Source organism: Esox lucius, chromosome 21 (assembly GCF_011004845.1).
Source record: "Esox lucius isolate fEsoLuc1 chromosome 21, fEsoLuc1.pri, whole genome shotgun sequence".
Classification (NCBI taxonomy): domain Eukaryota; kingdom Metazoa; phylum Chordata; class Actinopteri; order Esociformes; family Esocidae; genus Esox; species Esox lucius.
This window is the reverse complement of record NC_047589.1, coordinates 8,716,507-8,742,662: the sequence shown is the minus strand read 5'-3', so window position 1 is coordinate 8,742,662 and position 26,156 is coordinate 8,716,507. Positions and strand designations below refer to the sequence as shown.

The 26,156-nt window shown below is 43.9% G+C and overlaps 1 protein-coding gene across 2 annotated transcripts in view; it reads left to right on the top strand.

Moving 5' to 3' along the window:
* The window catches only part of fam49bb (family with sequence similarity 49 member Bb), a 44,612-nt gene extending 20,543 nt beyond the window's left edge, over positions 1-24,069 (top strand). The window contains exons 1-11 of one of the 2 annotated variants that reach the window (XM_020041994.3): positions 9,482-9,566; positions 10,626-10,708; positions 11,057-11,178; positions 13,192-13,297; positions 17,875-18,014; positions 19,662-19,739; positions 21,483-21,599; positions 21,681-21,760; positions 21,935-22,061; positions 22,154-22,224; positions 22,924-24,069. In XM_020041994.3, coding sequence (XP_019897553.1) covers positions 10,636-10,708; positions 11,057-11,178; positions 13,192-13,297; positions 17,875-18,014; positions 19,662-19,739; positions 21,483-21,599; positions 21,681-21,760; positions 21,935-22,061; positions 22,154-22,224; positions 22,924-22,993 — 984 coding nt within the window. In that variant the 5' untranslated portion in view covers positions 9,482-9,566; positions 10,626-10,635 and the 3' untranslated portion in view covers positions 22,994-24,069. Of the gene's footprint in view, positions 1-9,481; positions 9,567-10,625; positions 10,709-11,056; positions 11,179-13,191; positions 13,298-17,874; positions 18,015-19,661; positions 19,740-21,482; positions 21,600-21,680; positions 21,761-21,934; positions 22,062-22,153; positions 22,225-22,923 lie in introns of those variants that run through there. The other variant, XM_010885536.4, reaches the window with a different exon arrangement.
* Positions 24,070-26,156: the final 2,087 nt, after the last annotated feature.

The following is a 26,156-nucleotide window of genomic DNA, read 5'->3' as shown; positions in this document are numbered from 1 at the left end:
AGTCTTTTATTTGTCATTGTCATTCTGAACAATGATATTCTTGTGACATGGCATGAGCCATCTACTCAGTAGGCATTAAGGAAAATATGATAGTGTAATACTAGTAAGAAAATAAACATTACAATAAAAACTAGCAGCAATTCCAGAGTGTATAAATGAGGAATATGGACGATGTGAATAGAAATATTAAATATTATTAATAGAAGTGTAGTAATGCCTATGAAATGGTACATTAAAATATGCTAATGTACATAGAAAGTGACCAGATATGTTTGATTTAACATTAATTCATGAACTGTTTTGCAATGTAGCCAAACTCAGACATGAGTGTGATGCCATTTGTTTGGTTATTACAGAGTATTACAGCAATAATAATGGCTAAAGCCTCCTGGGCCTGCGAGAAACAAATCCGCCGGCTTAGCAGGGACGCTAAGCTATTTCAGCAAGTTTAGCCTTCATTGTGTGACTCTTTGGCCAAGAGACATAGTGGCAAGTTGTAACTAGCAACAGAGTGGGGATGAATGAGTGAATAAAGCAGTCCTTTCAAATTTAACTCTGAAGCGGGATTAGCTTCTGTAAGCCAGGACGGTGTGTACTCTAGCAACTAGCCTGAGGTAAAGCTTTTCACTCTAGTGCTAGAAAATATATACTAGGCAATACTGCCACCCGCTGGTTCTAAAGAAAATGTTTCTGATGTTACTCACAGTTGTGCATTTGATTTGTTTGTACTAATATTTTGTTTCACAGGTTTTAACACTAGTGTGATAGCTTTGCTTAGCATCTCAGTCAATTTGATTCAATCTACACAGCCAAGATATCTCTTTAAATGCATATGTTTCACAGAATTGAATTGAGCGAGGCAGCTAAGTTTCTATAGATAAAGGCAAGTTTGGTGTTTAACGTAATCAGTAGTACTAAGACGAATATTGGTTACACACTATTTTGATAGTCCCAGTGTCCTTCTGTAGGTGCTCTACAAACAGTTTGATGACAGTGTGACTGTCTGTTAGCATCTCCGTTCAAAGGTTATGGTTAGGTTTTGATAAAGGGCTAAGCTAAGGGTTAAGGTTAGGATGAGAATTAAGATTTGGGTAAGGGTTAATAGATAGTTAAAATGGGTCATGTGGGTGGCGTCAGACACAGGCCCTGTCTGGCCATGCATAGTTAATAGGAGATGATATGAAGGTCAGTGATATGCAGAATGGCTTGCTGAGTCAGCTAAAGAGTTGTATTCTCCACTCACTGCTTAATGCCTGGTAGGTTGACATGCACTTTACCTCAGCAACTGCCACTCCTCTTGAGTGTTTTCAAGCTTCTCTCCATCGATCTCTCTATCTCTCCCTCCATCTCTCTCTCTCTTTACAAACATATTGACAGTGTTGAACTGTTTGCGGTTTGGGGACTTGGGGGGGACTGTCTGTGTTGTTGGACAAGGGGGCTTTGAGGTCCAGTTTGTGATTGGGGTTTGAGGTATTTGTGTGTGGTGTAAGATGTTTGTGTAGGAGGTGTAGCAGCACACCATGTGTTTTTATGGGGGTTGTGTTGTGTGTGTGCTGGGGGTGGGTGGAGATTTCTTAATGTAATGTAGATGTCTTATTAAAGAAAGATGAAAAAAATCTTCCGTTGTCCAAAGATGAAAAGAAATGGACAAAAGGGGGCGCCCTAACCCACGTTTTTTTTTGTGTGGGGCGGGGGGCACTAGAGTTACTCATTGATGCAGCGCTCGGCAGGACGTTTGCTAATCTGAGGAGTTACTGCAGTGTTTCAGAGCTGTCGTCCCTGGAGTCAGATGATGGGCTGCTGCATGTAGCCCAGGCAGCACGACAGGCATGTATAATACTCTGTCCTTCTCGCCGCTTTGAGGCCCAGCGGCGCTGATAAGAGCGTGGCACTTCAACGGCAGTCTTGCGGGTTTCATTCCTGCCGGTGCCTCCCTTGCAGAAATGTAGCCAGGCCCTACTGTAAGGCCTAGATAAGTGGGTGCAAATGATATGTTTTTACTGACTTTGGATGTTGTGCGAAGGAATCCAAAGTGTTTGTGTAGTTGATTTCTCCTTACTATAGAGAAATAGTGATGTAGTTGTGAGTGAAGAAAACAATCTAAACTGTCACACGCTGGGTTTTTTGTGTGTTGTTACGGTTTACTGTGTATTTTTGACAATTGCACTATAGGCTTTTGCGCTTGTTAATACCTGAACTGAAACACTTGGGTTTTTTCCCTTCGTAGTTTCTTCTTCGCCCTTTTCAGCACTTTTGCTTTCATGATTGTTCATAACCTGTTGACTCGTGTCTCTTTGTGACCCTCTGCAGCAGGCATGATGAGGAAAATATTTTGGACATCGAATCGCAATAAAAATACAGTATTGAATTACTAATTGTAAAAACCCCAATTGCAAGTTGACACCTGAGGATCGTGATAATGTTGTAGCATGAGGTCCCTGGCAGTTCTCTGCCCTAGTATTAGGGTTTATTTATTCTTAATTTTGACAACTGGTTAGTATGGAAATTTGAGGAAAATTAGGAAAGTCAGTAAATCAACATATCAATGAATGTCCTGGATCTTGGTGGCGCTGTGAAACCGAAGCTGTTTCAGTAATGTGTGTCAGAAAAAACATTTGAATTTGGGAGTGGTCGCACTCCCTCCCCAAGGTTTCCTGTGTACTACTGTTCATCACTTCCAGAGGGCGCTCAAAGCATTCTGAATGTCCTCAAACCTAGCAAGCTCCACTGTGCCCCACCCTAATCCTGTGAGGGTTCTTCCATAAAAAAGGAGGAAAGAAGCACCTGAACGATTGAGCTGTGTACTGTATGAACTATAACATCAAGTGTGGCTAATAAGCCTGTATTCTGGCACCATATTGTTATATTTTGAAATCAGATTAAATCAGCATCAAACCAGGATGTGGCATCCATGACTCAGACACAGTCCGTCAAAAGGTCACTCTTATAATGATAGTTTGGGGCTTTTTGGTAGGCAGGGTTGAATGACACAACCGAGGCTGCCCGGAGGGCAGGAGGTGTGACCTACGACCCGGGTTCAGGGTGGTGGGTTAAGGGGATGAGCCGCTCTCAGCCCCTTTAAACCCTATCTGTAGCTGTTGCCGTGGAGAGGTCAACAGGAGAACCATTATTCACAGAACCACTAAACGGTCAGTTACTACAGACTACACAACCTTGCACACAAGCTTCCCAAAACAGCTTAGTGACCTTAATCATTGGTTGCTGAATCCCAGACTTGCCCATGTTTTTAACATAAGCATGTACAGGTTTGGCTTATTTAATGATTTCCAGTCAAGGAGGCCTCCGTGTTAAGATGAGGATGACTTTAACACTCAGTTGAACGGATCCCTTTCGCTCTTTAATGACGGTGAGGCATATCAGAGTACCTACATGAAGACGCATGGAAATTGACTGAAGTGATAGTTTCAAGAGCCTTTTCACAGCCCTCTGTATTGTAGCCTAGTTTTAGGCGTGTCTGTGTAGCCTAGCCTGCTGTTTCCATGGATTTTGGCTTTGATCAAGTACAGCAAAGAGGTCTTAGCAGTCTGTCTTGGTTTATATGCTCTCGGTCTCTCTCTGTCTCGCATCTGCTCAGTGTTTGGGAAGTCCAAAGGATGTTGGTTTCTCCAATTCAATCAACTTCTCTGGAATTTAGCACTGTTTGCGTTAGCATCATTTTTAAGTGTGCTTTTAAATGGGTCGTCCAAATCTCATAATTTTGCATTGCTAATTCTTGTTGTTTGGGTTTGCTTATGTTTTTCAAATTTTGCCAGAATTTCTTTGTGTTAATGGCCGATTATTGTGATTTATTGATTTTTGTTTTACTGCACCTCATTCGGTATTATTTGAGTCTCCTGTTTATTTGGGTTTTGGGTTTTTTCCCTCAAAAGTTGTATTTGTATCTGGTCTCAAACCAGTACTCTTTCTTGGTTTGTTTGATGTCAGCTTTAATTGTGCTGCTTTTGCTGTTTGCCTCAAAAAATTGCCAACGTTATTTACAGCTTGACTGACACCTTTTCTGCTGTGGGCGTACGTGGTATCCAGAAGTGATGGCATTTTTTGGTTGCTGATTGCTTTCCGGTGTTCTCCTGTGCTGTTTTGGTCTCTCTTTCATCTGTCTTTTCCTCTCTTCCGCTGCTTTGTTCGATCGCTTTGGATTTCAAATGTAATTTTTTATCTCCAAATAGGCAAGTGTTTTTGGTGAATTGTTTCAGCGGTCCATTGCACATAGAATTGTGAAAGCAGTTGTCTCCATTGTAAGGAAGAACAGCGGAGGGAAATGTGTGTAGGGACTGCAGCAATACCCCTGAACCATTGAAAAGCGGGGAACTCTCTGCCATCGTTGCTGTGAGGTGGAATTCAGAGGGACGCTAACTATAGAGGGCGTCGTCGGTGTCCTTCACTGCGGTCAGTCGTGACATCGCTGGCTGTCGCCGTGGTCTGACCCGCATGTAGTTGACCGGTTTTGACGGTTTGTTTATATTTTTCCACCCCCTCTAGTTTAATCTGGGGGAATTTGATGGTGTTTACTACAATCTGGCACGCGGAGGGGCGTGGTCACAGGTTAGTCAATTTCAAACCATAAACAGACCTCCCGCCCCTCACCCCACGCCCCAGTAATCTTCCACAGTCATCCGGGAAGGGTGGGGGGGGCACTGTGTGGCAGCGGGATTTGGGAAGTGCCCCCCTCCCGCCCCTGTTTTTCTGCCTGTCCAATCGGGCCGGCGTCTGCAAGCTCCGGCGGGTGAGGAACCTGGCCGACCGGGCTAATGCGATGTGGCGTGTCACCCGGAGAATCTAGGTCAAGTTTAAAAGCTGCCTCCCCTCTCCTCCTGCCACTGCAGCAGTTTTTTCCCCGACTAACACTCCCCTTCCCTTGACACTCGCATGTACATCCTATCTGTGAAATACATGCATTTGTCCATAACAATTTCTACATTTAATTTATGTATTATTTTTTTTATTCAGACCCCACCCCCCATGCGAAGCCCCAAGCCAGCGTTCATTCTCACCGCGGCAGTGCCCATGAGACGCGGCGGGCTCACTGAGTCTGGAGGGAGGGAGGGCGTCGTTTTTTCCAGCTGGCTGAGCTTTATACTGTAGTAAGACTGGATCGGCACGTGGATCTTCACGCTGCTTTAGAGGGAGAGTAGTAGTGGAATGTCAGCATTATAGCCCCCCCCCCCCCCCCCCCACCACCACCGTGCCCCCCTTAGCTGTTTGCGTAGGGCGCCACCGCATCCCAAGAACGTTCCGGGGAGTTTCCATGTCCGCCGTCTTGTGTGCGTGACTTCAAGTGTCAACCCCGGGTCACTGTGTTCAGTGGGCGTGGTGACGACCGTCGGGGATCGCCAGCTCGTGCTGTTGTTGTTGTGATTCCTACCTCTCAGTTTTACCACAAAACATTTTGCCTACCCAGAAAAGTTGTGATATTTTTTTTTTAAGCCTTTTTTTGTGAACGATTTCTGAGTTGTCATTTTCCTTTTTTGGTTTTACCTCAGAACATTAGGTAAAACTTGGTCAAAGAACCACCTGCAATATTTACTTGAGCTACTTCTGAGTGCTGAACATAAAAGCATTCCTTTACAGCCTATTCACCAGAACCCCCTGCACCCCTTCTAAATCTGCTGTTTTTTGGCGCATTACCTCATCTGCATTAATATATTCATGTGCCGTCAAGGCTTACCACTACTGTACCATCTCCTTTGCCAGGGCTCGCCTCTCATTGGCTGCCCGCTTGTTTTCTATGGCACCAGCTTTTTTTTGGGTTCCTTGGATACAGAGCGTGGTTGGGCAGAAAGGCTCAGCCAATGGGAGCGAGATGTTGAGCTCGCGGTTGTGATGCAGTGCCCTGTGGGTACCTAGACGAAACCCCCTCCCGTTCCTCTCTGTGAGCACGCGATCACCCAGTGGGGGGGTCCAAAACAATAACAACCCCACCCTGTCTACTCTCCACGGGGCCGTGGCTCCGATTGACACATCAGACCCCCCCCCCCCCCCGTCTGTTCACTTGCATTCCTCTGCTTTAGGCACTTTGAACGTTCTATTTCAGATCCCCATGATTTACAATTGATTATTACCCCAAACCACTTACCTCAACCATTTGCGATGTATCACTGGCACACCCAATTATCTTTTATCTAGCCTTTTTATGTTATCATGATATGTTTAGCTTCTGGTTTCGGTTGTGAACCCGGGTTTGTAATTTACCTCGGCACTGCAAAAAAAACGAAGCAGCCCTTGCCCCACCAACCCCCCCCCGCCCCATTTTATCTCTAATTAGGTTTTTGGTAAGCTGGAGGATCCTCTCTTGGACTTTGAAATACGAAGCCAGAGCCACAGCAAATCCACCGTCCTCAAACTGACCTCATTGAAGACCGACCGGGAGCACCAAAGCTCTGGGCCTCCTGCAGCCTGCCGATGCCAGCGTTCAGCTCACTGAGTCGGGCACACTGCTCCACGCTTCCCCCTGCTCTCTGAGGGGGGGCGGTAGAGGACTCGGAGAGAGGGCTGGCCTGGGCAGCTCACACATTACACCGTGGACCTTATTCCTTCGACCACAGGACGAGGCGACTGTACCCCTCTCTTTCCGTCAGACAAAGGGTGTTTTCTCCCTTCTATCGGTCTCTTCTGTTCCCCTCTGGCGTTGTCACCTCCCCTGTATGTCCGTCTGCCACACCGGCATCACAGGTATCAGGTAGTAGGAGTGGAAAGTTGCCCGCAAGGTGCCAGTTAGGTCCCAGGTTGCGTCGTCACTGTTCAGGTCACATTACCAAAGGGTGTTGGGACGAGACCCGGCACGGCAGGCCCCAGGGGGATTGCGGGTCACATGGAAATGAGGTCGGTCTGAAGGAGTGATCGCTTATGATACCGGCAGAGAGGGTTATATCAATCATATATATATATATAGGCGTTGTCCTAGACCCTTTGAATTATAATGGCAACACTTGAAGAAAATGTTGTTTGAAATTCATTCATTATGACTTTGACCAGGACACCACTGGTGTTGTTTCTTTTTTTTCATGCCAAAGTTTAAACTGTGAAGAAGGGAATTGATTGGTCCTTTAAAAGCCTGCTGTGTGTAAAATATCAATGTAAAATATCTTGATACCGTTCTGAGGAGTTTGCAACACTGGTATCGCCTAGTATCTACCGCTGTCAAATATAATGTTTAATTCAACCACAAGAAATCAACATTTCATGGTTATTTTTTCTAGCAGATGATCATGTCACTTGGCGTTGGCACTCAAAAAGTCACCACGTCACGTTGTTGAAGGCTTCTGAAGTGGGCCTGAGCTTCCATGTGTCACTAAGCTTTACCTTGACTAACCTTAATCAGCTTTATTCTGATTTAACCTGAGGTTATTTCTTTCGGCCTGTTTTGCTCGTTAAACTGCCGCTTCGCTGTTGCTGGTCAAGCTCACCCTCACCATGGTTACCATCCAGTTAACACGCCAGAATGTCAAAGACCTATGTCTCTTCAGCGGACGAGTTGATTTCATCTTTACCCTGTGAACCACTCACTCTGAGTGTTTTGGTCTTCCTGGGAGTCTTAAACATAATTTTTTAAAACATTTTAAGTCATTTAGCAGATGTTCCCATCCAAAGGCACTTACAGTAGCGCACCATCCGTTTTATTACTGACTGGCCATTTTGGAATCAAACCCACAACCCGGGTGTCACACGCACCATTCTGAACCGACAGAGTCACAAGGGACAGGTTTGACCTTCGTCTCCCTGTGCAGCACAGAGTCCCTGTGCTTTTTAGTCGTGGAGAGATGATGAGCTCCGCCGGGGTGTCGTCTAGCCAGGCTGTCAGCCCTGATTACATAACCTAGAGTTCCAGATGGACAGTCGCTATGACCTATATCCTGCTGGCTGACTGGCGTGTCTCTCACTGCCTGCGGGGCCGAGGTAGAGTTGCCTGTCTAACGCCGGAGCAGGCATACCCTGAAAAACGAAGAAATACAGCAGAGCCACTCATACGCCTGAGTTCACAAAAGCGTCTCAGTGTAAGTGGGCTGTTCTCGGCGTACCTGAGAGGAGCACTGCTCCTCTGAGACACTTTGTAAATATTAGTCATAACTGGATCTCTTAGACTCCAGCCCTGGTTTTCAACCGGTGGTCCGCAGAATCACGTTGGTCAGTCTGGGTATTGCGGGTGGTCTGTGATTCTTTTTTATTTATTTTTTAAGGTGTGTTATCTGCCTTTTCCCTTCCAAAAATCATTATAGTTGGGGAGATTAGGGTAAGATGTTTTACAGACATTTTGATAATGCAACATGTTTCTAATAATTATACTCTTGTATCTATTACTTCAGTTAAGAAAATACTCAAAATCCGCTCATAGTGGTCCTCATGAGCTTTTGACCGGGTCCCACTTGACTACAGACACAAGTGTTTGTGCCGTCATGGACGTCCATAGTCCAGGCAGAACTGTACAGGCTTGTTGTCTGGTTCATACTTTCCATGTTTATGCGATTTCGGTAACGTGGCTTTCTAGGGAATGACTCAGCGCTTCAACAGACAGTCTAAGTGTACCTCAGGACTGGAAAGGCTTTGTGTCGTTCAGGCACAGGCAGAATGTGTGGTCCTGTACCATAGTAACCGTCGTCATTATGGGTCACCAACCACATTTCCATCCACATGTTTCCTAAGTCATGCCATATAATACAACATCACATCAGGTCGAACTGAAACAGGAAATTTCTGCAAAATTGTAGTGTTGACAGGGAATTTGTTCATTTGGTATATTTATGGTTTCTAGTAGATTATAGACACTATGTCAGATTCTTATGCAACAAAGTCAGATTCCCCAGTGGCAAAGTAAAAACAATAAACCGCTCCTTAACTTTCCTGATTAAAGATGTGAGAAATATTTATTTCAACAAAAAAAAAAGACCAAAATGTGGCAATGTCTATGCTTTATTTGACACAACGTAGAGTCTTTGCTGAAAGAGCAATGGGACACATTCCAGCCCACACTGCAGTCGTGCATGTCAAACAGAGGCAGTGTTTGAGACCACTGCACCGACCTGGGCCACTGTGCCAGTTAAGTTTTAATATTCGCATAGTGTCACAAAAACGTGAATATTCAAAATGCAGGTGTATTTTTTTCCCTTCACGTTGGGAATTATTATAGCCAGATTTTCGACTTGGAAATGTATCTCCCCAGGCCAGTGAGCTAGGGCCTGCTATGTGTGGGAATGGAGCAAGTGGACAGATGAAGGCGGAGAGAGATTTGCTATTTCCAAGCCAACTTGGCTGCAGCCAAGACTAGGTAACTGGCAGCCACAATATTTCTAAACGCCTGACAGTGCTCGTCTTGAAACGCGCACACAGAAACAGGCAGCAGCCTTTTTACCACAGGGTATCCTTTTCTGACTGTTCCAACTAGATGAGAACTCTACAGCTGTGGTTTCCCTCTTCTCTGTTGATTGGTTTCATCGTGTTTTCCAGGTACTGGGTGAATATTCTTTGGGCCTAGCGTTGACTCTAGGCAGAGTGACAGGCCACATCAGGCTGGGGAAGGATAGGGGCTTAGTTCTCACACTACTCAATCTGAGGTGAGATTATCTCCCTTCCACACAGCCCCACCGTGCTCCTTTTCCAGGAATCAACCGCCTAGCTTCCGGGAAATCTGACTGGTCGCAAACAACCAGAGATTGAAATCCTGTGTTTCTGAAACAGTGTTTTAAAAAGTATTTATGCTCTCTTGCCAACTCCTTGTGGAATTGTCACCACACTGTCATGTTTTTGACAATGACTGACATTTGGCAACGGAGCTGAGACAGACGACACTAAAAGGGTTTGCTAACTGTTCAAAGTCCTTAATGCAGTCTTCTCTTTTGGAGTTGGGTTGTGATAAGAAATCCCAGTCTAATGCGATTGTGGGGACAGTCAGATTTGTGTCTTTCAATGTGAGTTTACAGGGTATGTGTGTCCTTCTCTCCCTAAGGAAAGCAGAAGCTAATTTAACACTCAAGTTTGCATATAACGGCTCTTTGCAAACGATGAATCGAAATGCTCATCAGTAGGGAATTGAGTAAAGCGAAGAAGTCACACTCGGTTGGGCACGGCAGAGCGATTCCTGTTATTCGGACACTATTTTAGTAGGGGGGTGGTCTTTTTTGGGGACATCTGGTGGGCCAAGACTTGGCACAGGAAAACCACAATGAGTCTCCGAGGGCGCATCTGGGGTTCTGGGCCACAGGATTCAGGGTTGGGGGGGGGGTGGAGCACTGAGCAGGAACAGGAAGGGGCACTGGTATTGCCAGGCCCCTTGAATACAGCCAAAACTTAACTTTTAACTTAACCTATCTGCTGTGCTACTCTCCACTCATCACGAGGCCATCATTCATAATGTTTGTTCATTGACTTTATCAGTTAAATAAAGATTAAAAAATATAGTTCCTGCGTGTAAGGAATCTGGTATCGACTGCCTGGTTGAGTGAACAGCTTGATACGAACCAGAATGGCGTCAGATGACACGTCTGCTGGGAGTTGCTATGATTAAGCAAGGCCTATATTAAATTGGATATCACCAAGTTCTGGAAAAAAACAATGGTAGATAAAAAATAAAGAACAAAATATGAATAATCCCCCCCCCCATTTTGTCTCAACAGGTATCATAACATGGGGAACCTGCTAAAAGTCCTGACTTGCACAGATCTGGAACAGGAGCCCAACTTTTTCCTCGATTTTGAAAGTACGTCTTGGGAGTGAGGGGGGGTTAGATCAGTCATTCTTTACACACTTCAACTGACAATCTTATTTACTGTGGCCTTGCCTACATCTCCTACCTTCTTTTCCCATCGTCTCTATTCTATTTGGTTTCTGTTGTGTTCTGCCCATAACGATCAGAATGGAGATGTAGGCCTGCTAGACTAGATTCCCTCTATAGTTACAGTACCAGTCAAATGTTTGGACACTTACCCATTCACTTGAATTCACTTCAATGGGTAAGTGTGTCCAAACTTTTCACTGGTAATGTATATCTGTAGATGCTCTCCCAGACATGAAAATGCCCACTTAACTCCTTTTCTGTGTCCACTAGATGCCCAGCCCACTGACGGAGAGCGAGAGGTGTGGGAGCAGGTGGACCTTGTGTTGAAGGATGCACGGAGTATCTTGGACGAGCTTCAAGCTTACAAGGGAGCGGGTCAAGAGATCAGAGAGGTACATGATTGGAACGTCAACCAGAAGGTGGTGGCCGATGGCATGATGTAACTGGAGTTTGGGCTCATTGAAATGGAGTGAATGGACCAGCTGTTTACAATGTCTTCTGTTAATGATACCAACCGCATCACCGTCCAAAGCACTTTAGGGCCATTGTTCAGGGAGTCACAGGAGTTTTTTAATCGAAAATATATTTTCAACTTAAAATAGTAGGAAATATAACATAATACCTTTATGTGATTATTATACTATAGGTGATTTGCATTGTGAAAATTAATGTAAAAATGTAAACATTCTGAAATATTGTAGATAGGCATTTGCCCATTGAAATAACTTCATGATAAAATAGATTGTCAGGCTGTTATATATTCTTTGTAACACATGAAAACAAACATGAATTCGTCACAAGGCAAAAAAGTGGAATAAGGAACTGTAAATTTAGTTGCTTTTTACCGGAGTCCCAATTATTATAATCTTTTAGTTTACGAAGACTATGGAGTCACAATATTGCATTCATAGGCATCAATAACATTTGCGAAATGTGCCAATCGTTTGCTCAGATTATCAAGATAAAATATCAAACCCTTGTTAAGGCTACGAAATAAGTATTTTAGTTTTGAAAAGTTGAGCAGGTTTTACTATTTATAGTTATGTGATTGAGTAAAATGAAAATGTTTGTTTTATTCTAAAAACTACTGACAACATTACTCCCAGATTTCAAATGCATATATTGTCATTTAGAAAACAACAACTGATTAAAAATAACACAAAAAAGATGCACTGTCTTCAAATAATGCAAGATATTCATTTTTCTAATGTTTTAACTAAGAACGAGTTCAGAAATCAATATTTGTGTATATAAGTGATATTATTTTATTTTAAGACCCTGCTCACTTGTGCTCCTTTTCTACCGTTATATTGGTCATAAAGAAACCTGTCCAGGGCACCTCGGCATGAAAAACATGTCCGCAAGTTCTTTAGTACAATCTGTATTACTAGGATGTATACATGGTAGATGGTAGATTTACAAGTGAAATTGAGAGAATGCATTGATATTATTATTATTATTATTATTTTTTTTTTGTCTGGTTATATTTTTGCTTCTTAACTCTCACTACATGTTGTGGGATGCTAGGTCACTAGAATTTCATTGTGCAGGATGACGCTGCATTTGACAAATAAACCTTAGTTTGAGTTGCTCAAATTAACAGAGAAAATATGTCGGAATATTATTCTGAAATCCAGAGTAGTTTCACTGGATTTATTAAATTACAATAGCCTCAAATGTCAAACCTCAACAGTTGAGGTCTCTTCACGGTTAAAGTTATGTCTTTGTAATGGCTGCCTTTCAAATTAGAAACTTTTTATCATAGGTACACTTCAACTGTGAGAGACGGAATCTAAAACAAAAATCCAGAAAATGTCATTGTATGATTTTTAAATAATTAATTTGCATTTTATTGCATGACATAAGTATTTGATCATTCTGTACCAAATATGAAGTTCTGGTTTTCTGATGTATCAAATACTTATGTCATGCAGTAAAATGCAAATTAATTAGTTAAATCCTACAATGTGATTTTCTGGATTTTTGTTTTTGATTTCGTCACTCACAGTTGAAGAGTACCTATGATAAAAATGACAGACTTCTACATGCTTTGTAAGTGGGGGAAACCTGCAACTCGGCAGTGTATCCAATACTTGTTCTCCCCACTGTACATGATGCTCATTCACTCACTTGAACGTGTACTGGCCTTTACATTTGGTAACTCAGGTAAGACAAGGCAGTAAAATATCAGCTCTGGGGGTGAAGTGCAGATCTAGAATCAGCTTCCCCTCTACTCCCAAGTATCAAATACTTGTTCTCCCCACTATATATCAGTCCAATTATCACTGTGAAAAATGCAATAATCGATTAGCATGATTTAAATAAAAGATAATCGTAGACCATTAAAAGAGGATTGAACTACCACGTCCAACTTGATAAAACATCTTCTCCTTCCTCTCCACCAGGCCATCCAGAACCCCAACGATGAAGCGCTGCAGGAGGCGTCGTGGGCAGCCGTGGTACCCCTAGTGGGGAAACTCAAAAAGTTCTACGAGTTCTCCTTGAGATTAGGTATGTAAACGGGGCCTGATTTAGGATTGGCGTAGGCTCGCCCGTTTCAAAGATGACATGGGTGCGGGGATCGTACCCATGATTAGCACTCCTTATGCTTGATATACACAGCCCCTATGTTGTACTTGAGGATAAATACGTAGCTACAATTTGACAAACGCTTGCCTTGCCTGAAACCAGTGTCCTTTTGTGCTTTGGCCCATAACGTCCTTGTCTACAAGGTCGGATACATGTCAGTTTGCTAGCTAAGGCTTCTTTAGAGGTTGTATGTAGTAAGATATACACACTCCTCTGCTGAATGACCTTAACCCTTTGTATCCCATTAAAGACTATATTAACTGCTGAGCTTAAGAAATGACCACGTACACCCAAACATGCACATCACACGCACACTTAGTTTACACAAACCTCTGCTAACCTTGTAGCCCCAGATTCCTCCATCTGGCACCTGCTTACGTTGCGTTCTTGCTAGACACCAACTACTTCCCGGTAGTGGGCCTCGTGTGAGACAGGAAGAGGATTGTGAGCAATAATAGCATAGCCTAGCATCGCCTGACAGCCTGGGGGTGAGGGGAGCAGCCCAGCCCCTGGCCGCTTTGTTGACCTTAAAAACCTCTTAATCGCGGTTGTGGTTGGCTGAGAATGCAGTCAGTCAATGAAAACGTTGGATGCCAAGGCTGTGTGTGTTATGTAACGAAGTAGGTCATCTCCACCCCTCCCGACCCACGTGTCTGTCCACTCATGCTTTGGGGGTTTGGGGGGGTGTAGCCACCTCAGCTGCCCCCTGCCTGATATGTGAGACGCCTGCCGACCATTTCTGTTGACTAGTTCGTCTTCAGACAGACTGAAAGGATGGCTGCCGGCTGGGAGATGACTTCACCAGACCACTGTGTTATCCTACAAAACACAAAGCTACATTAGAAACAGCCATGTCCAAGCCGCTGCCTCTGGGGGCATGTACCACCGCAGGGTGGGTTTGAATCCAACACACTGGTCTTTCAGCAAAAGCTCTTATTTCCACATTGTGCCAAATTCAAAAATATATTTAGTTTGTGTGTGTTTCACAATATTTTTGCCACATTCATGCCATGTGGAAGTGACTGGTCAACTAACTTTTCTCATTCTGAAGATATTGCTTTGAGCATTCACATGCTGGGAGCTCAGACGGAACACAACATTGTAAAGATAGCTAATGTTAGCCAGTTAGTCGTACAGATGTACACATGGACACTAGCTATTGTTAGCCAACTTGTGTTCAGTATGAGACATCACAACTAAAATCAACTAAGTGTTTATGTTGCTCTTTCAAAAATATGTATGTGGACAACACTGTCGACGTGGAGGTTTGCTACATTCTCCAACACTAAAACGTGCACACGGATACTGTTGATGGATGTGTCCCACAGGACTATTCTAGCAACCTCAAGCCACCTCCCAACAGCACCATTTTACCACTCCTGAAATTCTGTCTTTCACCCTACATCTAGATAGTCATATGAGAAAGTGCCCCCCCAGGAAAGTGTTATTTTATTATGGATACATTTGTGCCAATGAACATGTCGTCTTATTCTTCAGTGCTATTGAGTGCTAATGGTATTTATATACATGTAATGAATGACTCTAAAAGATTATACTTTGCATTCATTTTTCCATAAAAAATGAAATCATAGTCTGGACAAAATAAGCATAGCCTTAGCTTCAATAGTTGTTGCCTCCTTTGGCTGTAATAACTTCATGTAGCCATTTCTTGTAACTGTATCAGTCTCTTACATTGACTGGGAGGGGTTTCTGCTAATCTTTACAGTCCTGCTTTAACTGTGTCATGTTCAAGGTTTTTTCGGCCTCTTCAAGGCCCTCACAACTTTTTGACAGATGGCCTCACATTGTCCTCAAGAACTTAGGGTAAAATATGGAGTTCATATTGATTGATTTGGGGTTGGTATGAGGTTCTTTCTTTCATTCGTTTTTGCCAATCATGGTGTCTAGGATTGCGGCCAAACTACCTTTGACTCATCTGTCCAGAGTCAATGTTATTTTTATAGGGCCGTGGCTTTTTCCTTCCTGACATCCCAGGCCAGGTTTGTGCAGTTGACTCAGACACTTTGACAATGACTGTGGGAAGAGAGGCCTGTAACTCCTGTGATGTTACCCTGGGGTTCTTAGAGACTTATTTTGGTCAGTTCTGAATTTGGTAGGTGAGCTTTCCTGGGTAAATTGCTAGTGGTAAATTTCCACATTTGTAAATGATCTTTCAGACAGTGGAATTATGTACTTCTAATTTCTATGAAATAACTTTGTAACCCCTTCCAGACTTGTTGGCCTCAACAATCTTTCTACTTAGGGGTCTGATTTGCACCAGTTTAAGTGCACCTGATTCAGATTTTGGCTTTTTATGTGATGTTAAAGTTCATGGGGGATGCTAACGTTTTCAGCATAAGGAAACTGCATTTCTGTTTATTTTTATTGTATCAATGGTTTCAAGGTTTCTTTTTTTGGATGGTGTGTTAAATGGTTTGCTTTTATCAATGAATCTTGTTGGAATTTAGATTTAATATCTATCAATCCAATTAAAAGGAAAAAAAACAATAGAAAGAAAAGAACATTTTAGGGGGTGTACTTATTGACTTAGATGCATGAACTATTCCGATCAGTGTTTCTTAATCCTGGTCCTGGGGACCCAAAAGGGATAGGATGTAATTGTAATTCAGGGTTTCAGACATGATTCTGACTGGATGTAATTCCTCAATCACACTGAGCAGTTTAAACAGTTTAGAGTAAAACAAGTGTGTATTTTGGGTTCTGATGGTTTAGCCATTTAATAAGTCCCACATTATTTTCCTAATCCATCAGAGGGGTTGTGATCATTAAGTCCAAAAATGTATGCCACAACTGCAGATTCTCCCCCTAAACACTCCCAATGTCCATGATGTGGATTAACTACTGAATAAATTTCATGCTGCCATCAAAGGAAATCTTCAGAAAAGCAATCGATTGACAACAGGGCTGGAGTGAATACCCACTGACGACCTCTGACCCCTCCCAGTCAACCCACTCCCATCCTTCTCTCAGGGTCTGCCTTGTCTAGGAACACGCTTTGCGCTCGCCTGCCCCGCCGTGACCTGATGGGATCAGACGCACCCCCCCCCATCCAGCCTTCAGACACGGTAGAATGCGCTGTCTCTGATACAAGGCCTAAAAGCAGCCCCATCTCAGCTACTATTTTGACTGCATGGGGGGGGGGGTTAAGAAAAAGTGCTTCACCATGGCCATTTTTAATCAGCCCTCTGAGTGCCGCAACAGCAGCAATATGCTGGCCCGAGCTGTGGGGGGGGTCATTACGAAAAAGCCAACGTGCTCAATTTACCGGACTTGCCCTGCCAGCTCGATTCCCCCTCTGAAAACAACCTCTCTCTGCGAATCTCTGTGTCTGTCTTAAGCAAGCATCTTGATTTTTTTTTTAACCTGGCTTGTAGCTGCGTGGTTATCAGTTTCTAATCCTCGCGCTCTACCACAAGTGGTAAGAGTTGTAAATAGATGCCCGTAGAAAATATTGTGTAGCCGCGCGGAAGTCTGTGTTATGCGAACAGATTACAGCGCGTGTGCGCGCCCTGACGTTGTTGTGTCAATACTGTAAATCTCGTCATCTTAGTCTAGACCACGAATGCTCTTCTCCAGCCTCTTACGCCCCCCCCCCCCCATGGCAGTTTGCCATTGTTTATTTATGGCGTACCTCACTGTGCTTCAGTAGCTGTCTTGAGACAACATGGAAGACAACGCCCACCACAAAATGTTTCTACAGAGCGGTACGTAGATACTGTTAAGAGTGTGTTCTCATCTGGCCCACTCTTATTCAAGCAAACCATCTTCTACTACCTTTCCAAAACACCCCCCCAAAAAAGGGAAAAGACCAAAAGAAAAACGGGGAAAACGGCCCACAGTGGTTTTACTCGGATTAAAAGCCCAGTACACCAATGAGCCTGGATGACTGGAGCAAACCACTCCCCTCTCGTTCGAATAAGATAATTAGTCTCATGGCTAATTTCCATCTGATTAGGCGCTCTTCCCCTCCCCCGCTCACCCCCGCCATCCCCCCCACAATGGCACAGGGCCCTGGGCAGCAGTCACATTGCTAAACCCCTTAATGGCACGTACAGGCCCCCCCCCCCATCAGGGCATTTCTGTTTGGCCCACACGTATCATGGTGTAAGTGGAGTTAGGTTGCTAGGCAGCCATTCGACTGATCGTTCGCAGCCTAGTGTGGTCCAACGTTCTGAGCCGTGGACATGTACTACGGCCGCGTGGGTTCGAATCCGGTCCGCCGCTCTATCGTCCCCCGAGTTTCCTGTTCAATAAAGAATAAAAGATGTCATCCTTTAACTTCTAATTCAACACAGGCACACAGCTTTGTGGCCCTCCCCTTCTGACACCCTCTCAATGTCCCTGTATAGAAGCAGGAAAGCCTAGTAAGGCGTCTGTTTGAAATCGCGATATACATCACAATGACGTTTTTGTCAGGCAGATCCTGACCGAGTCATGCACAGCTGTCTCTGACGCCCTCTTCTCATCCTGTTTTACAGAGGCGGCGCTGCACAGCCTGCTGGGAGCCCTGACCAACGAGACGTACGACGACCCCACACAGCATCTAGAGCGTGAGCAGGCGCTGGCTAAGCAGTTTGCGGAGATCCTGCACTTCACGCTGCGCTTTGACGAGCTCAAAGTACGTCCCTCGCGACATCCCTGGTCAACATTTACATACGTCCCGTGTTTGTTTAAGCTATAACTTTGTGTTGTTTTTAGGGTTGCAGAATTCCGGGGCCATCTAATAAATTCCTTTCTTTTCTGGAATCAGGAAATAGTATTTAAATTTTGAATCCTCCGATAAAGATTTCTGTGGAAAAAAAATTGTTAATGTGTTGATTGTTAGCAGAATGTGCCCGCCCTAAATTGGTTTTGGCATGGCTCTGCGATTCTGAATGTGGCGTACCTATTCCTTTTGATAACGGAGTAAGCCCGGTCTTGTTGGCATAATAAGTTGTTACTGTCCTAATTAAGTGTTAGTGCTGGATACCATTAAGCCAATGAAGAGGTAAGTATTTAAAAACCTAATGTTGAAACGGACCAACTCTTCGATAGCATCCCAAGTGGTGCTTAATCGAGTACAATATTAATGCAGGATGAAGTGAATAGGGTGGCGTTTTGGATCCTGGCCTTTTAAGGAAGAAACGCAGACAGCTACTCCGCTTACCATAAATCATCACGCGGAGTAATTGAGAAAATGTGTCAGATAAACCCTGACACGGACATGTCAGAACCAGTGGAGTGAGCTTCCGTGGGGCCCACCAGGCACCTTAAGAGACAGAGCTACACGCCCGCCGAGCACTCGCATCCTACTCAAACCGGCACCCAGTCAGCCCTGGGGCACTCCTCCGAGGCCTCCCAATTAGCCAGTCCCCCTACCCGGCCTTCGCGTACCCCCGCAAAGACACGTTTGGGACCGGGGTGGGGGCAAGGTGGCATGCCAGGCACCATTCATCAATCTTTCACTCCCTCGACTCCGATGACCTAATTCAGAACACCCGCCGTCCCGCCAGGCATCGTCTCCGCGGCACTCGCTGGTGATACGGGCTGCCTGGCACCAGCCAGTAGCGTCAACTGACTGTTTAAGTGCCCGCAGACTGTGGTGGTCGTATTACCCTACTGCCCCTGCTACCAAGGCATTTTTACACCAAGGGGCTGGTAATGTATTGCTTGAAGGTAATTGGGGAGGCTTGTCGACGCAGGAGGACGACAGGGATCCGCTGATTGGACGGTGGCTTTTCGAAAGGGCAGCATCGCTCATCAAGGCTCGGTCTAACGACCGGTTTTCGCCGGGAGAACGCAGAAAGGCCGTCACCCTATTTTTGTTTGCCCCTCTCGCCTCCAGGGAATTGAGACGTGAGTGCACCTAGTTTGCAAGATCACCACCTCTTGACCTCGGCTGTCTATAAAACAAGGTTGTCTATAGCCGCCAGTCACTCCCAGTGTTGCAGGCGCTTCCGTCACCATGGCAAACGCTCCAAGCCACTGACCTACCACTTACAGGCGCGGACGAGCATTTCATTCAGATAAACAGGCGTCCTGGTTGTCCAGCAACATAAAACTCCCCTTAAGTAAATAAAAAGACAGTTGGATCTTGCGCCTTGCATTCTGCCTCTGCTGCTGGTTACGTGTGTCTGCCTTGTTGCGACGGGGTGACATTTGATCCAGAGAGGTGGAAGTTTTCCTCCTCAGGCTGCATGTTGCTGTACCTTCAGACACAGGCGCGCGCGCACACACGTGCCCTGTTTGTGAAGCTAACAAAGTCATGTGAACCCTTGTGTTGCAGATGACTAACCCTGCCATACAGAATGACTTCAGCTACTACAGGAGAACGCTGAGCCGCATGCGCATCAACAACACTCAGGTGAGCTGCCCCCTTTCCCCCTGATGGTCCCTTTTTCACCCGGCAGCCACAACCACAGACTTTGGGTCTGCAAATGTGGTCGATTTCTATTTAGAGCGTGGGTTTGCAACGCCATGGTTGGGGGTTCAATTCCCAAGGGGGGGGGCGGTGCATAAAAAATATAAATAAATCCTATTTTCTTGTCTGCTAAATTGCTTAAATGTGAAATGACAAAGTGAGACGATTGCCCGACGGAAAACACAGAAGCCCAACCCACAAGCTAATTTACTTAATATGGACTTTTCGCTCCCCAAAACCATCTGTGTGTGAATGCATAAACGATTGCATCCGTCTTCGTCTCTGTACAGCCACAGCTTTCCCCTACTACTGCAGTGTCGACCTCCCAGAAACTTTAAAGCACTCTTCAGTGTTGAAAGTGCCCGGCTCCATCCACCTTTCCTCATCAAATCGTTGACTCGCAGTCATGGTTTGTGGCTGTATAGAAGGAGTATTGTAGTATTCCACCAGGCCTTTACTTAGCCAGGATCGGGGGCTGCCTCTCTCCCGCACCAGGCAACCAGAGTCCCTCTGGGACCATCAGAGAGTTTGCGACGCTCGCTGGAGCGCAGCCAGGCGGAGCGGCATGCGCCGTGCACATGACCCGAGATCAGCAGCGCCCCCCCCCCCGGGACTCCAAGGCCTAAGTGGAGCCGTTCGAACAACACCTGATCTGGGAACGGCCTGGTGTCCACATCGCAGAGCCTCTGGGAAAAGGGAAATCCCCAAACAAAACATGTGGCCTGTTTGCCCCGCCCCCCACCATCAAGCTCCAGTTGTTCACCCTGCTCAACACAGGAATATCAATCTTACGTTCTTTACTGGACGTGGCCATTATTAGCTATATCCAACGATTTCAGATTGACAATGTGCACTTAGTCTATGATTAATACAAATATGACCGCTTATAATTCTTGTAACGCCCACACAGCGGTCCGTTTTGTTAATTCCTAGAGATTTTAATGTTTGACAAATGCAGCGTTGCAATCACATGAACAAACTCTCCACACAGCCCTCCTTCAAAGACACAGGCCATATTTTTCCAGTGTCATGAAGGACATCCAAGAAAGGTCTGCATTTTTCAGCGGATAAAATGAACAGAATTTGCCTGTGCTCCCGAGACGTCTTGATTTTGCTGATATTTTTTTCATCTGTGTGTCTGGCCCACAGGAGCTTAATACCCTGTACGCGTATGTTCCATTAGGCAAATGGCCTCAGACGGTCCCACTGTTCACCCATCACCACTGGAGCTGTCACTGTACGGTCAAATGACACCCTCTTTGGCTCACAGAGCTCTGTGAAACTAGGGCACTAGGTAGGAGATAGGAAGACATTTGTGATGCGGTTTATCCCCAGCCAGCCACTAGAAACTCCAGCAGCACAGAGGAGACGTTTTTACCCCCCTTGCCTGTCAACGTTCAGACACGGGCCGCTGGAATCACTGAGACGTTTTACACAAAGCCACGAGATGCATCTGTTCTGGTGGAAAATACATTTGTTTCAATTCAGATGTGATCATTTACTGATGTGACACGAATTGACGTCCCAAAGAATTTCAATTTTTCTGCATTAGGGAATAAAGACTTAGTATTGTAGGTAGGAAGATTGTCTGCTTGTTGTTGTTATTTCCCTGCCACCAGTGTCTTACCGCTATTATCCCAGGTTTGTAATGCAAAAATACTGAGGAACTGTACCTTGGTGTTTCAGGCAGAGGGGGAGAATGAAGTCAACAATGAGCTGGCCAATAGGATATCTCTGTTCTACGCCGATGCCACGCCCATGTTGAAAACGTTAAGCGATGGCACGACTAAGTTTGTCTCGGAGGTGAGAGGAATAGCACATTTCGCACTCTGCTAACTTGTCATTTGCCATCAGATAACAACCCTCTCCTCCTCTTTGACCTAGAACAAAAACCTGCCTATTGAAAACACCACAGACTGCCTGAGCACAATGGCAAGTGTGTGCAAAGTCATGTTGGAGACGCCGTAAGTGACTTACTTAATGGCGTTTCAGACCCTAGGACCTATTCATGAAGCGCAACTGTTGAGGATGTGCTGGTCTAGGATCAGTTTTACCTTTTTGGATTATAACAAATGTGGTTGTACAAACAGGACGGACCTGTTCCTAGATCAGCACTAAGTGTCAATCCGTATGTCCAGGGAGTACCGAAGCCGCTTCACCAGCGAGGAGACCGTCTCGTTCTGCCTGCGCGTTATGGTGGGGGTCATCATCCTGTACGACTACGTCCATCCGGTGGGAGCCTTCTCCAAATCCTCCAAAATCGACGTGAGTGCGGCGGGGAAGTCCAGGTCATCCACACCCAACCAGTCCCGCCCACAGTGGCGAGCCCTCTTAACACAATGTTCTCTGCTTGACAGATGAAAGGGTGCATCAAGGTCCTCCGAGATCAACCACCCAACAGCGTAGAAGGCCTTTTAAACGCTCTCAGGTAAGGCCCTCCCTCAAACGCTGGTTTTAAATGGTTGCATTGGAGAATAATAGTGTACGGCTGTTTCTTTTATTCTCCACTAGCCTGAGTAGGTGTGTTTTCTCAGCCGTTAGCCTAGATACTGTAGCATCGGTGTACCTCCATCTTCAACAGAGCATTTTAACTGGGATGCGTTGCCACATTTCACTTTGCATCCACCTCTTTTTTTTTTATTTCTTCTCAACTCTAGAAGCATTACAATGTGTTGTTTAGTGTTTGTGTTAAATGCGGACCCCTGCAGATTTATATTATAGGAGATTGGAGAGGATTGCATTTCTTTGAGCAACGCACCCCCCGGTCCCCGCTCTCTCTCTCCAAATCGAAGTTGCTCATGCTCACAGCTGTTCACAACTGACAGGGCCAATAACGTGGCAACCGCGCTCACGTCTGCACGCGACACCACGAGAGCCTTTGGGCACGTTCAGTCCCTCTCCAGTCATGTGAGGTCAATCTTCAGCTAAAGCCTCTCGCCTCCTTTTCTCTTTGTCAGTCTTACTGGGATTGCATGTCTGTCTCTGTGGGGTGCAGGCCACACTGGAAATCCAAGTTCAGAGCTGACAAGTGTCGACACTGCTTTCTCACACCTGCCGACACTCTTTCCGGGAGTCATGTTGTGTTCCCCGACCCTGGTGCTGATTTGTCTCTGTCTGTCCATCGCAGGTACACAACCAAGCATTTGAATGACGAATCGACCAACAAGACCATCAAAAGCATGCTTCAGCAACAGTAGGACTGAAACCCCCAATACAACCGCCCGCCTCACGCCAAGTTCGGGAGACGACTTTGGTGGAATCTCTCCCCAACAACATTGTTGCACAGAATAGTTTTTTTTTCTTCTTGTTTTGGGTCTTTTAAAATGGAGAAAGAGCTGCAGCTTTCCCCCTCTTTTTATGAAATGCTACTGCCATTGTCTTTTTTTTTTTCTGTGCCAAAAAAATTTTGCTGAGATTGAAATGTTTTCAGTAAAGGCCATACAACAAGTTGGCAGCTACAAAAGCATTTGTGGGTTCTCTCTTTTTATTACGGTTTCAACGGGGGCGCTCCTTGAACCCAATTGTATTTGTTAGCGTTGGTTAATATTATCCAGTTTCTACTTTGGAAAATTAAAGTGCAAATTCCCCTGAGGTGTAGGAAGGTGAATCTTGGCACTGGTCTACACCGTCCAATGCAATGCCATGGTGGCGCTATAACAGGCGATATGCTGCCAGGTTTTCAAAAGCTCACAACCCTCATCCCGTATGTAAAGTTTTAACATTCGGTTCCTAGATTCACTTCAACACAAAAAACTAATTTACCTGTAGTACCCTTAAATTCTGACCTAAAGGATTTTCCACCATTTTGAAAAACATCTAAATCCCCGGAATGCCTGATCTGCCCGTAACTTAGCTTGTAACAACTGTAGAGAAGGTTCTAACAACACCATATTTTCCAGACTACATCAAAAAACCTGGCCCTTACTGACCAATGAATTTTCATGTGGGCATGGCCTTTCTGTATTTAAAGAATTTTATTCAAATATTTTGAGATACTGGATTTTTGATTGTAAGCCATAATCATCAAGATTTCAAGATTGAAACAAAAAAAATTTCACTTTGTGTAATAAATCTAGAATATGTGAAGCTTTCACTTTTTGATTTGAATTACGGGAAAAACGTTTCCATTATATAAAAATTTTTGAGATGCACTTGTATAAGCTAGCTAAACTCTAAAGTGTGGTTTTGTTTGCCCTAGAGTTGACGCTGTGATATGGGAAAAACCTTGCAAGCTCTGGCTGGTGGCAACCATATTTTTTTTTTTTTAGCTAGACAGCTGGAAAATAATATTGGGTTGAAAAAGAAGGCATGGATGTTCCAATCAAAGTTTTATGGGGATCAGACCAATGTTCTGGAGGAGTAGCATTTTAATGAATGGAGAATTTAAAAAATACATTGATAACCTACTGCATTGTCTTTTCATTGTTTATTTGTGAGGTTTTGGAAAGTGGGCTAAGGAGTAAGAAGGCGCTAATTATGGGAAATTGTCACATTTTCCTTGATGGTGGCACAGTGAGTGTACTGCTGAAACCAGGATACGCTGCTTTCAGCTTTTTTTTTTTTTATTGTTTTTGTTTTTCCCCGAGTAAGGGTTGGGAGTGCTTTGACTTGAAAATTTAAAAAAGATATATATATAGAGATATATATTATTTTTGTTTGATTTATTATTTAATATTACATCTTCTGCATGATGCGATGACGTATTTTCTTTCTATTTAAAAAAACAATTAATGGTTCAAGTTTTAATTTGTCTGCTGAATTGTGTGTTTATTTTTCTGTTTTCGGAATGGTACTCGTTGAAATTGAGATTATTAAAAAAGTAGTACTGTTAATGTTTTATATTTTTTATAGGTTCTGATTTGTCTGTATGTCATTTTCATAGTCATGTAGTATTTTTAATTTGACAAAAAACTGTGATGTCTGCAAATTTAAAGTTGGGAATATGTACTGTTGATGACAGTATTTTGCCGCTGTAAAGAAAATAGAGAACTCGTTTTCTACAAATGACTCGCTGTTTCCCCTGTATCTCTTCAGAAAATGTTTTGTCAAACTTGACAATCATTTCCACATTTTTCATCAACTGGTAGTAAAACACAATGGGAGATTTTTGAGTATAAGGAAAAAGATTAAGGATTTTAGAAGGGTCCCTGTTAGCTTCCCCCAAAAGCAGCAGATACTCTTCCTTGGGTCCACAAAAAAAAAAAGATTATGAGTCTGTATGGAGGAGCAAGTTTAATAAAACTGCAATGGGACAAGAACAGACAGATGAAAAATTCCACACATGGGAGGTAGGACCAGAAGAGGTCACCATTTCGTTGGTATAATTGGGAACGGATGGCGGACTCCAATTTTCAGAGATTGCAATGTTCTGTGGTTGCAGCATAGCATAGATAGGTTCAACACTTACTTTGAGACACTTGCTATATTTTATTGTATTTAGAATTATATAGATTATATATAATATGATTTAGTAAGTATACTGTTGTAAAAAAGTGTTTTATGCATATTTGGACATATGGGTATGTGATCTTAAACACTGTTGACTGATAAAGACTTAACATGACTAAAGAATTATAATTTGAAATAATTTATTAATCAAAAAACAACAGCAATGCAAGTTGATAGTGTAGAAAAATAAGTGCACTCTTAGATTCAATTACTGGTGTTGCCCTTTTTGGCTCAAATAACTATGTAGTGGTTTCTTGTAACTGTCTGTCGGTCTCTTTGCCCGCTCTTCTGTACAGAAGTGCCACCATAATACCACCGCATGGTGTCTTGCATTGCAACCAAACAACTGGACTTTTGACATTTGTCCAGTACACGTTGTTCCAGTAGATTTGACTCGTGTCCAGAGCACATTGTTCCAGTAGATTTTACTCTGTCCAGATCATATTGTTCCAGTAGATTTGTTTTTTTTATCAAACGTCAGTTGTCATGTGAAATTATTTTGTGAGAACAGAGGCTTCTGCCTTTGTGACCTCCAATGTTGGCCAAGCTTGTGCAGTCTCTTCCTGACCATTAAATTGTGCACTTTGAGGTGTACTAACTTTTTTAGCACAAGTACATTTAATTTCTGTTCATTTTAATGGCATGAATGGTTTAAAAAGTTATTTTGTTAGTGAATTGTTAATTATGTAGCTCAGATATCCATATCTCGAGATATCCAAAAAAAATTAAGAAAAAAGGGCTGTACTTTTTCAATGACTATGTCATGAACGGGCGCACGTCTTAAGATTTTCCGTGTTTGCTAACATTGATAATGCAAGTTTTGTTTAATATTTTACTTATTATTACAAAATAATTATAAGGAAACAGATGAGGAAACAGCGAAATGTGATATGATGACAGAATAGTTTGTTT